The sequence below is a fragment of the Anabrus simplex genome, chromosome 3 (assembly GCF_040414725.1).
Source record: "Anabrus simplex isolate iqAnaSimp1 chromosome 3, ASM4041472v1, whole genome shotgun sequence".
Taxonomy (NCBI): domain Eukaryota; kingdom Metazoa; phylum Arthropoda; class Insecta; order Orthoptera; family Tettigoniidae; genus Anabrus; species Anabrus simplex.
This window is the reverse complement of record NC_090267.1, coordinates 225,950,892-225,964,499: the sequence shown is the minus strand read 5'-3', so window position 1 is coordinate 225,964,499 and position 13,608 is coordinate 225,950,892. Positions and strand designations below refer to the sequence as shown.

At 37.9% G+C, this 13,608-nt stretch overlaps 1 protein-coding gene across 2 annotated transcripts in view; it reads left to right on the top strand.

Moving 5' to 3' along the window:
* Positions 1–13,608, top strand: part of LOC136866168 (uncharacterized) — a 169,252-nt gene that overhangs the window by 131,766 nt on the left and 23,878 nt on the right. For both annotated transcript variants that reach the window (XM_067142898.2, XM_067142897.2), the window contains one exon: positions 12,381–12,548. In XM_067142898.2, coding sequence (XP_066998999.2) covers positions 12,381–12,548 — 168 coding nt within the window. The remainder of the gene's footprint in view (positions 1–12,380; positions 12,549–13,608) is intronic.

The window sequence follows — 13,608 nt, the reverse complement described above, 5'->3', positions numbered from 1 at the left end:
AGTGGTATCCATTAACTTACTGTTAGGCCGCGAATGCAACAACCCTTGAGTTTTCGCATGAGATTCTGAGAGAAAAAAAGTCTTGGATTCGGAGAAATACGGTATCACTACAGAGATTTCTGTGGCAAATACCTCAGCTTTCTTATTCAAACAGCGTCACCTAACCTAACCGTATATGTAGCCTATCATGAAAACATATTTGAAACGCATGTAGAGAAATAACCTCCTCGCGACAATTTTACATGTAAATAGCCGAAACTAGACGCGAGAAGATATGAAATATCCTCTGAAATCAGTGATGTACTCTCCCATATCTTGAGGTGTATCACATTCTTACTTAATTTCCGTATATAACATTAAAATTAAGATATCGTTTACTTCAGTCTTTTATTTTTAACGAGTTAACAACTGCTATCGGCCACGTTATTTACGCATTTATTACGAAAACGTGTTTTTCTCTTTCATTTCGAATTTTCTTTAGAGAACATCAGTCAATGGGTATTACTAACAAACTCCAACATCGCCTTTGAATGTCAACGAGAGAGCTCGCAAATGCACAAAGTGAGAAAACTATACCGTACCGAAGATGATCGATAGCATTTTGTCGCAAACGTTTCAGTTTTCTTATTCAAACAGCGTCACGTATCCTAACTTAACCGTACTATACGTTTGATGAAAACACACTTAAGCGCCAGTAGACAAACTATACCTTTCTCGCTATAAATTTTCATATTAGCCTTTCCGTAATTTAACCAGACGCGACAAAATATAAACCAACCTCTGAAATCAATTAAGCACTCTGTCATATCTAAAGGTGTATCCCATTCTTACTTAATTGCAGTATTTAGCCTCAAAATTAAGTGGTCGTTTAGTCAGCCTTAATTTTAACGAGTTAACAACCGTTATCGGACACTTTATTTACGCATTTATTACGAAAATATGTTCTCTTTCATTTCGAATTTTATTTACGGAACAACTGTCGACGGATATTACTAATCGACTCCGACATCGCCTTCGAATGTCGACGAGAGAAATCGCTAGTGCACATAGCGAGGAAATGATGCCGGAGGTAATCGATCGCATGCAATATCGCTGGGGTGCATAAATATCGGTAACGGAAAAATCGCGCGCGCTTAACCGCTCGTAATAACGGATGCGCCAGTGATAGGGTTATCGCTGTAACCGAAGGACGATACACAGTTTAATATAGGAATTTTGAAGGGACTGAAAATGTTGCCGCTATAGCGGAGTTCTCGTTATATGCCGTGCTCGCTATAGCGGACTTCAAATGTAGTTAGTGGGATGTAAAGCAAGCAACATTTATAATTACATATTATTATTTTGGGCATCATCCAGCTGTGAAACAAATGTTATCCAAAGGCCAAGATGACATACGACTATGCTTTATCAGTATCATCAGTCAATACTGATCTGCATTTAGGGCAGTCGTTCAGGTGGCAGATTCCCTATCTGTTGTTTTCCTAGCCTTTTCTTAAACGATTTCAAAGAAATTGGAAATTTATTGAACATCTCCCTTGGTAAGTTATTCCAATCCCTCTCCTCTTGCTATAAATAAATATTTGCCCCAATTTGTCCTCTTCAGTTCCAACTTTATCTTCATATTGTGATCTTTACTACTTTTAAAGACGCCACTCAAACTTATTTGTCTACTAATGTCATTCCACGCCATTTCTCCACTGACAGCTTGGAACATACCATTTAGTCGAGTAGCTTGTCTTCTTTCTCCCAATTCTTCCCAGCCCAAACTTCGCAACATTTTTTTAACGCTACTCTTTTGTTGGAAATCACCCAGAACAAATCAAGCTGCTTTTCTTTGGATTTTTTCCAGTTCTTGAATCAGGTAATCCTGGTGAGGGTCCCACACACTGGGACCATACTCTAGTCGGGGTCTTACCAGAGACTTATATGCCCTCTCCTTTACATCCTTACTACAACCCCTAAACACTCTCATAACCATGAGCAGAGATCTGTATCCTTTATTTACAATCCCATTTATGTGATTACCCCAATGAAGATCTTTCCTTATATTAACACCCAGATACTTACAATGATCCCCAAAAGGAACTTTCACCCCATCAACGCAGTAATTAAAACTGAGAGGACTTTTCCTATTTGTGAAACTACAACCCGACTTTTAACTCCGTTTATCAACATACCATTGCCTGCTGTCCAACTCACAACATTATCGAGGTCACGTTGCAGTTGCTCACAATCTTGTAACTTATTTATTACTGTATACAGAATAACATCATCTGCAAAAAGCCTTACCTCTGATTCCACCTCTGTACTCATATCATTAAGAAAACATAAATATCCAATAATATTGCCCTGAGGAATTTTCCTCTTAATTATTACAGGGTCAGGTAAAGCTTTGCATACTCTAATTCTCTGAGATCTATTTTCTAGAAATATAGCAACCCATTCAGTCACTCTTTATGAGAAAGTTGCAAGATGGCAGCACTCAGTATGCGGTCATTGAAGTTAATTCTGTCATCTTTAAAACATTTATGAGTTGTGACAAGCTTTATATTGGGTACATGAGCTGTATGTTCAACGAATATGTACTGAATAGGTGGACACAGTAAATTTTATTCTTGAAAGAATTTTACTTGTTCCAGTCATCCGTTGTTTCACGTGTCATGGTTTCGGACATTTCTCTACTGACTGCAGAAAGCAACAGACCTGCACCCATTGCTCAGAAGCTCATAATATCAATAGTTGTCCCAAAAAAAAAAGATTGAATGTGTAAACTGTAAATCTCAAAACCAGAAAATTACTTAAAGAAATCAGCATGGCACACTAAACACCCAGAATCCTGCTACTTCTATAGACTGTCCGATCTAAAGAAAATATTAAATATTATTAAATCAAGAATCAATTATGGTTAATCTATTAATACAGGGTGATTTCTTCCACCATGTATAAACTCTAGGGATTGATTGCGGAGGGGATACGGAACAAAAATGGTCTAATGAATGTATGTCTGGAAATACATGTTGTCCATGCTAGCGACCATGTATTCAATCATACTTTGTTACAGAAACTGCAGGCCAATACGTGCTGCACCATGCCACCACAGTTACAGTATGCGTGGTTTCCTCCTACAGGGTGGTAGTGTTCCTCATACGCCATGCCCTAGCACCCTCTCCTGCCACAGTCATTGGTATCGTTGTGTCCAAGTCACTTTTCATGCTGGCTCATCGGGTAGTGGATGTGCTACAGCGTTGTACACAGTGGTTCCGTATTCGACTTGAGAGCTTGCCGACATGGTGTTTACTTATGGTAAGGCAAATGGCAACAGGTGGCAGGCAGCACGTTTGTATTGGGAGACCTATCCCCACTGACAACAACCACAGCATTCAGTATTTGCAACAATGTTTCGCCGCTTGTCTCAGACAGTGTTGTTTAAGGAAGCAGGAAATCATGAAGGACGTACCCACCCTGTTCGGACACCAGATGTGGAAGAAAATGTGATTAACACTGTGGAAGGCGAGCCATGTCAGTACCAGGCAGTTGGCCCACCAGTACAGGGTAAGCCAGACGACCGTGTGGAACATTCTCCATGACAATTATTACTAGCCTTATCACTTACAGCGTGTGCAGGGCTTACTAGTGACAGACTTTCCACATTGGGAGCAGTTTTTTCACTGGTTTTATTCACCACGCAACCACAATTCCGAGATTTGAAGCATCCATCCTATTCGCAGATGAGGCCACCTTTACGCGGAGTGGTATCTTTCATAACAGTCATCTGTGGGATTGTATGCAGAATGCCCATGGTTTGTGAGACCTATGTTGGGACCACCGTGTGCAGTAAACATTCTCAAGAACTGTTTAAAAATTATTTGTATAAAGTTTTATTTGTTTTAAATTCATGTTGATTGAAAATTTTTGTGGTAATTGTGGTTGGAGAGGAAGAGGCTTGAAGTCAATAAGAACTAAAAGAAGAACTTTTGGAATTTTGTTTTTTGTTATATAAAGAAGATTATTTTTATTTGCTTTTGAGTATGTCTTGTACTGTTACTTAATTTTGAACTGGTGAACATTTAAGGACTGATTTTTTTGAAGATTTAAAACTTGAACTTGTGAGGCAGGATGTACTGCCACGTGCCATTTTTAGGAGTATAGAACGTGATGATGGAACTCTGGCACAAGAAGAGGGAGAAATTAAACAAGAACTCAAGATCTATTTCGAAAAGCTGCTGAATGGAGATACAGAAAACGTAACAATGGATAGAGGAGAGCCAAGTCGAGGAACCACAACTGAACCACCAATTACATGGCTTGAGGTTGAAAATGCGCTCAAGAGCATGAAGAAAGGAAAGGCAGTGGGCATAGACGAACTAAGTGCAGATATGCTGAAAGCAGCAGGAATTCCAGGAATCCAGTGGCTCTACAGACTGCTCAACAAGATATGGGAGGAAAATACTATTCCTGAGGACTGGAAGATGGGCATCATTGTACCTCTGTTCAAGAAAGGAAGCCGACGAAAATGTACTAATTACCATGGTATCACACTACTGTCTCATGTCCTGAAAATATTGGAAAAAATAATAGAGACCAGAATCAGAGATATTGTTGAACCAATTTTGGAAGAAGAGCAGTATGGTTTCAGACCAGGAAGGTCAACTACAGACCTTATATTTGCAATTAGGATGCTAATGGAAAAATACTGGGAGAAGAACAAGCCTTTATTTTTAATATTTTTGGACATTGAGAAAGCATACGATAGTGTACCAAGGGAAAGAATTTGGCAATGCATGAAAGAACTTCAAGTGCGAAACAGCCTCATAGACAAAGTGAAAATGTTGTATAGTGGGAACAGAAGCTGTATTCAAGTAGGATGTGGTTTGTTGGACTGGTTTGAAACAAAGAGAGGAGTGCAGCAGGGCAGCTCATTGTCACCACTTCTATTTATTATTGTAATGGATGTAGTAATGAAATCTACTAAAAGGAAAGAACATGAAGATATCAAAGCCTTCACATTTGCAGATGATGTTGCGATCTGGAGTGACTCAGAAGAGGAATTGGGAGAGAGAATACAAAGCTGGAATGAGGAGTTTAAGAAATATGGTTTAAACATCAGCAAGACCAAGACTGTGGTGATGAAAGTGTATGGGGAAGGAGCAGAACCAACAGTCATGTTAAATGAAGCTCAACTGGACAGCGTTCCAGTTTTCAAATACTTGGGTAGCGTTGTATCAAATTACAACCTAGCAGAACATGAGGTGAACAATCGAATCAATAAGGCAACACAATTTTACCACCAGGTAAGACACCTGCTGTGGGATGAGCAAATACCCATGAAAACAAAAATGACATTGTACAAGTCCTATTATACACCATTTCTTACATACAGTCTCGAAACCACAACACTGACCAATAGAGATAATTCCAAACTTCAGGCAGCTGAAATGAAATTTCTGCGCACTATGATCCAGAAAACCAGGAAAGACAAGATTAGGAATGAGAAAATTAGAGAAGAAGTAGGAATAAATGATTCTCTCCTCAATAAGATTCAGATATCAAGACTGAAGTGGTTTGGTCACATGAAGAGGATGCCAGTAAACAGAACTGCAAGGAAGGAATTTGACAGAAAGGTAGAAGGAAGACGACCCGTGGGAAGGCCACGAAGGAAATGGATAGATTTAGTTAAGAGCGATGTACTGCTGAGAGGTCATGATTGGGACAAGTTGGTGGAGGAAGAATGGTACAAGGACAGGATGAGATGGAGGAGGCTCATATACCACACCCGGGAAACTGGAGATGGTTTAGGATGATGATGATGATTTCCAGTCGTTTCCTGTAGTTTGCTGGTTCATCAGAAAGAACATTCTCGAAAAGTTTTCTGATAGGCCAGAATAACAAACTTTCCTATTGGTGAATCTAATGTCTGGAGTAGTAGCGGGCTTACCTGATTGGCTATTCGCGAGTTTCTCAATTTCTGGCCTTTCGCTCCTCTCTAGGAGCAGAGGTCTTGTCCGCGTTTTTTTATTTCTGACTGGCCTAGCAGGTGGACGCACGTCTGCTTTCGTGCCACTTGGGATGCCAGCCCCCCAGGTAAGCATTATGTTCTTGTTCTTAATTTAAATTCCATGTAACCTTTTCCTTTTAGGAGTTTACCACAGACATCAGTGTTCGCCAGTAGGTTCGTTGAAATGACTTAGCCTTACAGCTAGTCATCATTATTTTGTTTTGGAGGCAATTCCTCCTTTTCTTTTGGTTTTATGATCTGTGTAATTAATGTATTAATCTTAATTTTCCTTTGGGATTGTCTCCCGTAGTTCAGCGTCCCTCGATGTACGTTAAATTCTTATCTGCTCCATACCAGAAGTGTTTTTGGTATGGGAGTACTTTAACTAAGCCTCTGCATCAAGTGTTATAATTCCCTTTTTAATTGAATAATGTAGTACGCAATCCTATAAGCCACTTTAATTTCTTTTGAATTAATTGAATTTCTTTGGTGCTTGTAATTGCTCCTGTTTCTAATCTAATTTTGTTTTGTTTAACATGTGTTTTGAATTACTTTCGCTGGTAGCACATGTCGGCCAACCTATATCATCCAAAATGTTTTTACTTTGCCAACTTACTTACAGTGTAAATGATTTCAATTTGTCATAATTTCGTACATTTTCATGTTATTCTGATCTTTATTTTGTTAGTAAAATTTTGATATTAAAGGGTGATCCCCATTCACTTTTCTTTTCCTACAACATAAAGTAACCATTCACCCTCTTAGGGATCCTCGCTGCCTTCCTACGTACTTCATTAGCTGTCATGTTGGTTTACCTGTTTGTTTTCACTTCTAGCAACTTGCATCTCCGAATCTTATGATGGTTGCAACTGTAGTTTTGATTTTGTTTACCTCTTTCGCTTCATTCTCATTATTATTTTATTATTATGTATTGTCTTAATTTAATGTAGCCTCTGACGAGGTTACAGTTTGGTGCCAGCGAATTATCAGCAGCGGTTCAGCCAGAATGTGAGGGCCGGGATAATTGGCGACCGTGTTTTCGGACCAGTCTTCCTTCCACATCGCCTAACCTTCCAGAACTATCGGCGTTTTTTGCAAGTGACTTTGCCTCCCCTGCTGGAGGACATACCATTTACGATTCGCAGGGTTATATGCCTGCTACATGATGGTTCTCCAGCCCAGTTCGCCGTGAATGTCCGGGCGCATCTCTATCGTATCTTCACTGGTCAATAGATTGGATTAGGAGGTCCAGTTGCATGGCCTGCTCTTCACCAGATCTCAGCCCGTGCGATTTTTGGTTATGAGGCTATCTCAAAAGTATCATGTATGCAGAGCCCATTTCAGATGAGGAAACACTGGAGCAGCGTATTCATGCTACCTTTAACACTGTTCGGATGCAGCCTGGCCGATGTGAACATGTGAGACAGAACATGCTACGGCACTTACATGCATGTGTGGAGGTACATGAAAACCATTTTCAACACATACTGTAACTGTGGCTGCATGGTACAGCGTGTAGTAGACTGCCATCTCTGTAACAAAGGGTGATTGAATAAATGGTCCCTAACAAACAAACCATGCATTTCCGGACATACGTTCATTAGACCTTTTCTGTTCCATATCCTCTCCGCAATCAATCCCTAGAGTTTGTACACGGTAGAAAAAAATCTCTCTGCATATCAACAAAATTTGCATAAATCACTTGTGCTTACGCAGGAGCTTCTCCTTAACATCAAATGTGATGAAGGAACAGTTTTATGCCTACAAGAACCGAATGTGGGGAAAGATAAAGTGATTGGATTTGGTCAAGAATTTCAGATCCATGTATCCAGTAACAATACACCTGAAGAACGGATTTGTGCAGCTGTTTAAAATTGAGAAGTGTTTCAATGTTATCACAATACTGCTCTGCTGACAGAGTTTTTATTTGCACAACCTTCAATCTTTACAAAGGGAAAAATGTAATGTATCCTCCCCTAATAGAGGGGGAGTTAAAGTAAATTTACATAATACAAGCTAAAAATGTGAATTTAAAATTTAAATGTAAATTATGTAAATTTACTTTACCACCACCACCGCCACTCCCCCACCCCCTGTTTCACTGAAGATGGCTCAAATGAGTTGAAACATGTTTGAATTTTATTACTCCATATAATGATGGAACTATGTGATGTATTGCATTAGGAGATACATTTAATTTTTTCCTATGTAAAGTGAAAACCATCAATGCAGAATGATTATATCTCGAGGAAAACTCTTTTACGACTTTTGTAGTGCCAATAACCTAACTATCCTCAATAATGGTGACAAACCAATGTACTTCCGAAGAAATTCCCAGAACTTTTAGATGTAAGGATGTGTAATTCTTCACTTTTTCCTTTCATTTTAGACTGGAAAGTAAGTGATCTTCGAATACTTTCAGACCATGCTCTAATCACTGTGACTATACAATCTACGCCGAGCAGGCCTGCTATTAATGCTTCGAATTTTCTGACAAGATCGGGTATGAAATAGTAAACTGCTTAAATGACACCACAATAAAGCTTTCAGAGGTTAACTTACCTAAGATCTCTCAAAAGCCGTGTAAACAATTCTGGTGGAATGAAGAACTTTGTATACTTTGAAAGTGAGTACTGGCTTGTCACAGATGATATAAGAGAAGTCACTGCCCTCTTTTATGTCAGGGATATGAAGAAGTATACTTGAAAACCAAGGAAGACTACGAAATTAATACTAAAACAGAAATCAGTATTTTGGAAGGAATTTTTCTCTACTCCAATGAAAAACAACCCTTGGGGATATATTTATAAATTATATAGGAAACCAGAAAATTTAAATACCAACCTCACCTCTGATACCGCCAACGTTCTAATAAATACGTTCTTCTCATATGAAGAACAACTCAGAACAACAAGCATCAATTAAAAAGTTTTCAGAAATTCCTCCTGATACTGAAGATGATAAACCATTTTCTCAACAGGAAGTTGAACATATTATCATTTTGCATAATGACAAGAAAGCTCCCAGCTGGGATGGATTGTCTGTTAATATAATCAAAAACATTCACTAATGCTTTCCTTCCTTATTTGTCATTCTGTTCAACAAATGTCTAGCTCTAAACAATTTTCCAACTTCTTGGAAATTGGCAATTGTTAAAATAATCCCAATTTTACTCTCAAATCAGTGACTTCTCTTATATCATCTGTGACAAGCCAGTACTCACTTTCAAAGTATACAAAGTTCTTCATTCCACCAGAATAATTTACACAGCTTTTGAGAGATCTTAGGTAAGTTAACCTCTGAAAGCTTTACTGTGGTGTCATTTAAGCAGTTTACTATTTCATACCCAATCTTGTCAGATAATTCGAAGCATTAATAGTAGTAATCGAGTTATGTATCACATGTTTTTCTAAGTTGCAATCAGTATGGCTTTACCTCTCAGAAATCAACCGAAGATGCTGTTCTTGACGTGGTAGTATGGAACCAAGGCATATTTTCAATGAAGAAAGTTGCTGTATTAATTTCGCTGGACATAAGTGATGCTTTTGACAATGCTTGGTTGCCCAAAATTTTGTCCCAATTAAAGGAGAAACAAAGCCAAAAAAATCTCTATAAACTAATTCAGTCTTTCTTTTGTAAACAAAGAGTGAAGAAGCTTCAGATTGGAACAGCAGTCTTCACAAAATATGATTCCAAAGGCTGTCCGCAAGGATCAACATGCAGCCCTGGTTTCTGGAATATCCTTTACGACGACATCTTGGAGCTAATTCTTCCAACGGGATGTCGAGTCTTTGCCTTCACCGATGATGCTCTTCTTTTAATTAAAGCTGAAGATGTGAGAGATCTCACTGTTCAAACAAATTCTGCCTTGTGTAGTGTTTTTAATTGGGGTGAAACAAACAAACTGCAATTTAATGCAACAAAGACCAAAGCGATGTTTCTCATGAGGAGAAGAAAACAGAAGAAACCAAGAATAATCATGAATGGACATCAGATAAAAATTGAGGATCAATTACCATTTTTGGGCATTACCCTGGACAAACATCTCACATTCAGAACTCACTTCAACAGCTTAAAAATTACAGCCAGTAAACTTTTACAGGGACTACCTGTAGCATGCAGACCATCATGGGAACTGAATTCAGTAGTACTTAAAATAATGTATTATACTGCATTTGTGTCACTGATTCTATACTGTAACTCTTTCTGAAACACACTGGGAAAGAAATGGGCCCGAATAAATTATTGCAAATGCAAAGAGGCTTTGCGCTCCAGTTCTCCCGAGCTTACTGGACAACTTCTACCTATGCAGCACTTATTATTTCTGGAATTGAGCCGCTATTTTTGACTGCTCAAGGAAAATAGGCCTTCGTCTCAGCCTATCATCAATACTGTTATAGAAAAACAATGCCGCTTTTTACAGTGTGGTCATCCAAGATTGTTCAAGAAGATTCTGCGTAATGCATAGACACTCATGGCAGCATCATTTATACTGATGGCTCTCGTACATCAAGCAACGATGATAAGGACCTTGTTGGGTGTGCTTTTGTAGTATATGAAAATGAAAGTGAAGTTTTTACAGCGCGGTATAAGCTATCCTCGTGCTGTTCAGTCTTTCAGGCAGAACTACGAGCCATTAAATGTGCAATACAATAGTGTCATGACAACAACAAAAGGGTTCAAAAACTCAGTGACTAGCAAGCTGCATTGAAGTCTATAGACAACAAATATAATATGAACCCGTTAGTAGTTGCTATAAGAATTACAGCTCACCAAAACCGTCATATCTGGATTTCCTGGATTTGCGGACATACTGAATCCATCGGAAATGAGAGAACTGATCAATTAGCAAAAGCTGCCACTCAATCAAATCTGAAAGTCATGTATGACAGTTCTCCCTTATGCTATGCAAAAAGACAAATCAAAGAACATATCTTGAATCAATGGAACCTCCTTTGGACCTCTGCTTCAAATGGATCCATTACTAGAAGAATAAATTTTCCCACAGTTTACAACCGACTTCACTGCAAACTTTTGGTGCCAAATTTTGAGTTAACACAAGTTATGTCAGGCCATGAAAATTTCAAATCATATTTTGAATGTTTTAAAATTATTTTGACAGGTGACTATTCTTGCTTTTGCGGGTGTACTCAAACAGTTGATCACATGATTGTTCTGTGTTTGCAAGAGTAAGATTTTATTTGAATTCTCGTTTGAACTGATGTAATATTCATCTTTCACAACCACTATACCATATTTTCATGCAGAAATTCCTAATTTTAATTCATTGCATCTTTTGTAAACTGGTTCTGTAAATCACCCTCGTTATGTTTAACTTACAATTGTATGCTTCAACTATAACCCTAAAATACTTTGTAAAATAGGGTTCATTTGTATTGGATATTCATAATAATAATAATAATAATAATAATAATAATAATAATAATAATAATAATAATAATAATAATAATATTATATGTGAATCATAATATGTTTGAATTCGAAGGCCAAGAAAGCAGATTTTGCTTCTTCAGTCCGATTTCACTATAAACACGCCTGTGACAGTAAATGGTAAAATTTGGTCAGAGCTTTTGAAATGATTTCTACTTATCACAAAAGTAATATGAAAAACATGAACCTGGGCAGAGAAGACATTCGTCGTTGCTGAACATCCAGCAGAGGTTTGACTCCCACAACATTCTCTCCTTGATACGAATATAGAAAACAGGGAATACTACTTCATGATAAAGTAGGAGAAGGAGATAAGTGTATTGCTGTCTGTCTGTTTTAGGCCTTCCTGTAAACCCCCTGGTGTATTCTGTGGTTTTTAAATCCTAAATTAGTCTTTCCAGTATTGTTGCTTAAGAATGGAGACCTTGTCTGTAGTTTTGTCTTTTGATACTTCATATACATGTAAAATGAAAATCTTAAAAGAGTAATATTAATGTTTGTACTAGTGAATATGATTATGATCAAATTTAATTCATTATTTTTAATTGGCTCAATTTTCTATTGTTTGTTCTCTTCTTTTTTTTTCATACAGAACAGTTTTTTCACTCTCTTGTAAAATAAGGTTTTTATTCTGTATGAGATGTCCATCCTTAAGTGACAATATCATGTTTGGTAAAATATTTGTTTGTAAGACTCCAGTGACACCTTAAAAGTTTTAGTTAGATAGCTAGATACAGTAAGTAGACAGATCATTGGTCAGTGGATAAGTGTAGCCATTTTTCATTGTTCTGCAGTGAATTTTGTTACTAGAAATTTATGTAAGTAATGTTTTCTATTAGGTGGTATTTCCCCTGAACTGTTTCCCTGTACCACTATTTATTTCTGTTTTGTAATGTAATAAATGTAAAATACTAAACATAGCATTCTGTTCCAGGTACAAAGTCTTACATGTGTGAAGAATGCGGGAAAAGCTTTGCATTGAAACGGAGCTTGGACATGCACCTGTTTATCCACAGTCGTGAACGAAATCATGTGTGTGAAAAATGTAATAGAGGATTTGCTATGAAGAAAGATCTGAAACGTCACATGATAGTCCATTCCAGTAAGTGTATAACTTCTTTATAGAGGCTTTGCACCCTAATAAATGAATTGGACACCGATCTCGATAGCTGCAGTCGCTTAAGTGCGGCCAGTATCCAGTATTCGGGAGATAGTAGGTTCGAACCCCACTGTCGGCAGCCCTGAAGATGGTTTTCCGTGGTTTCCCATTTTCACACCAGGCAAATGCTGGGGCTGTACCTCAATTAAGGCCACGGCCGCTTCCTTCCCAGTCCTAGCCCTTTCCTGTCCCATCGTCGACATAAGACATATCTGTGTTGGTACGACGTAAAGCCAATAGCAAAATAATAATAATAATAATAATAATTGGACCCTTAAATCAATCATACTGTAAATCTTCAGTAAATTAATTAGATCATTGAATAATAATTTGAAATAAGCAAGAACATTTAACACATTACCTTGCAACATGAATATAACTCTTATATGTAGAGAGAGGAACAAGAAAGGAAACACATAATAGGTCCTGTTTGTTTGTTTGTTTGTTTGTTTGTTTGTTTGTTTGTTTGTTTGTTTGTTCCTTTCCAACACTTATACAACCCCATTGGGATTCTTTTTTCCTTTGTGTTTGTTCGGTGTTCCTAATCTTTTACCACTTGTATGTATTTTTACCTTATGTTTCTTCCCTTTTCCTGTATTTGTCCAGCTTTCTTCTTATCCTATACTACCCTCATGAAGACTGAAGATCTATCAAGAATGCCTGCCCTCCTGATGAAGCTGGGAAGCAGAAATGAGCTTGGTGGGGACTGAGAAGAGATGGATGTAGGAGAACTGAGGTTGATGAGGAGAGAGCCTCTTCTCCCTCTTCTCATACTGACCTGCCATTCCGTTTGTTCTGTTATGTGTTCCTTTTCTTGGTGGTGATTATTGTTTTTAAGAGGAAATAAACTGGGCAACCATCCTCTGTTAACACTAATGAGAAGGAAAATGGAAGAGATCCAACAATTTGAAGAAGGAAGATATTGGCAGAAGAAAAGTAAAGGCCACAAAGGGTGTGAAAATGAAAAGACTTCCTAGGCTTCAGAAACCTAATACCACCGGAG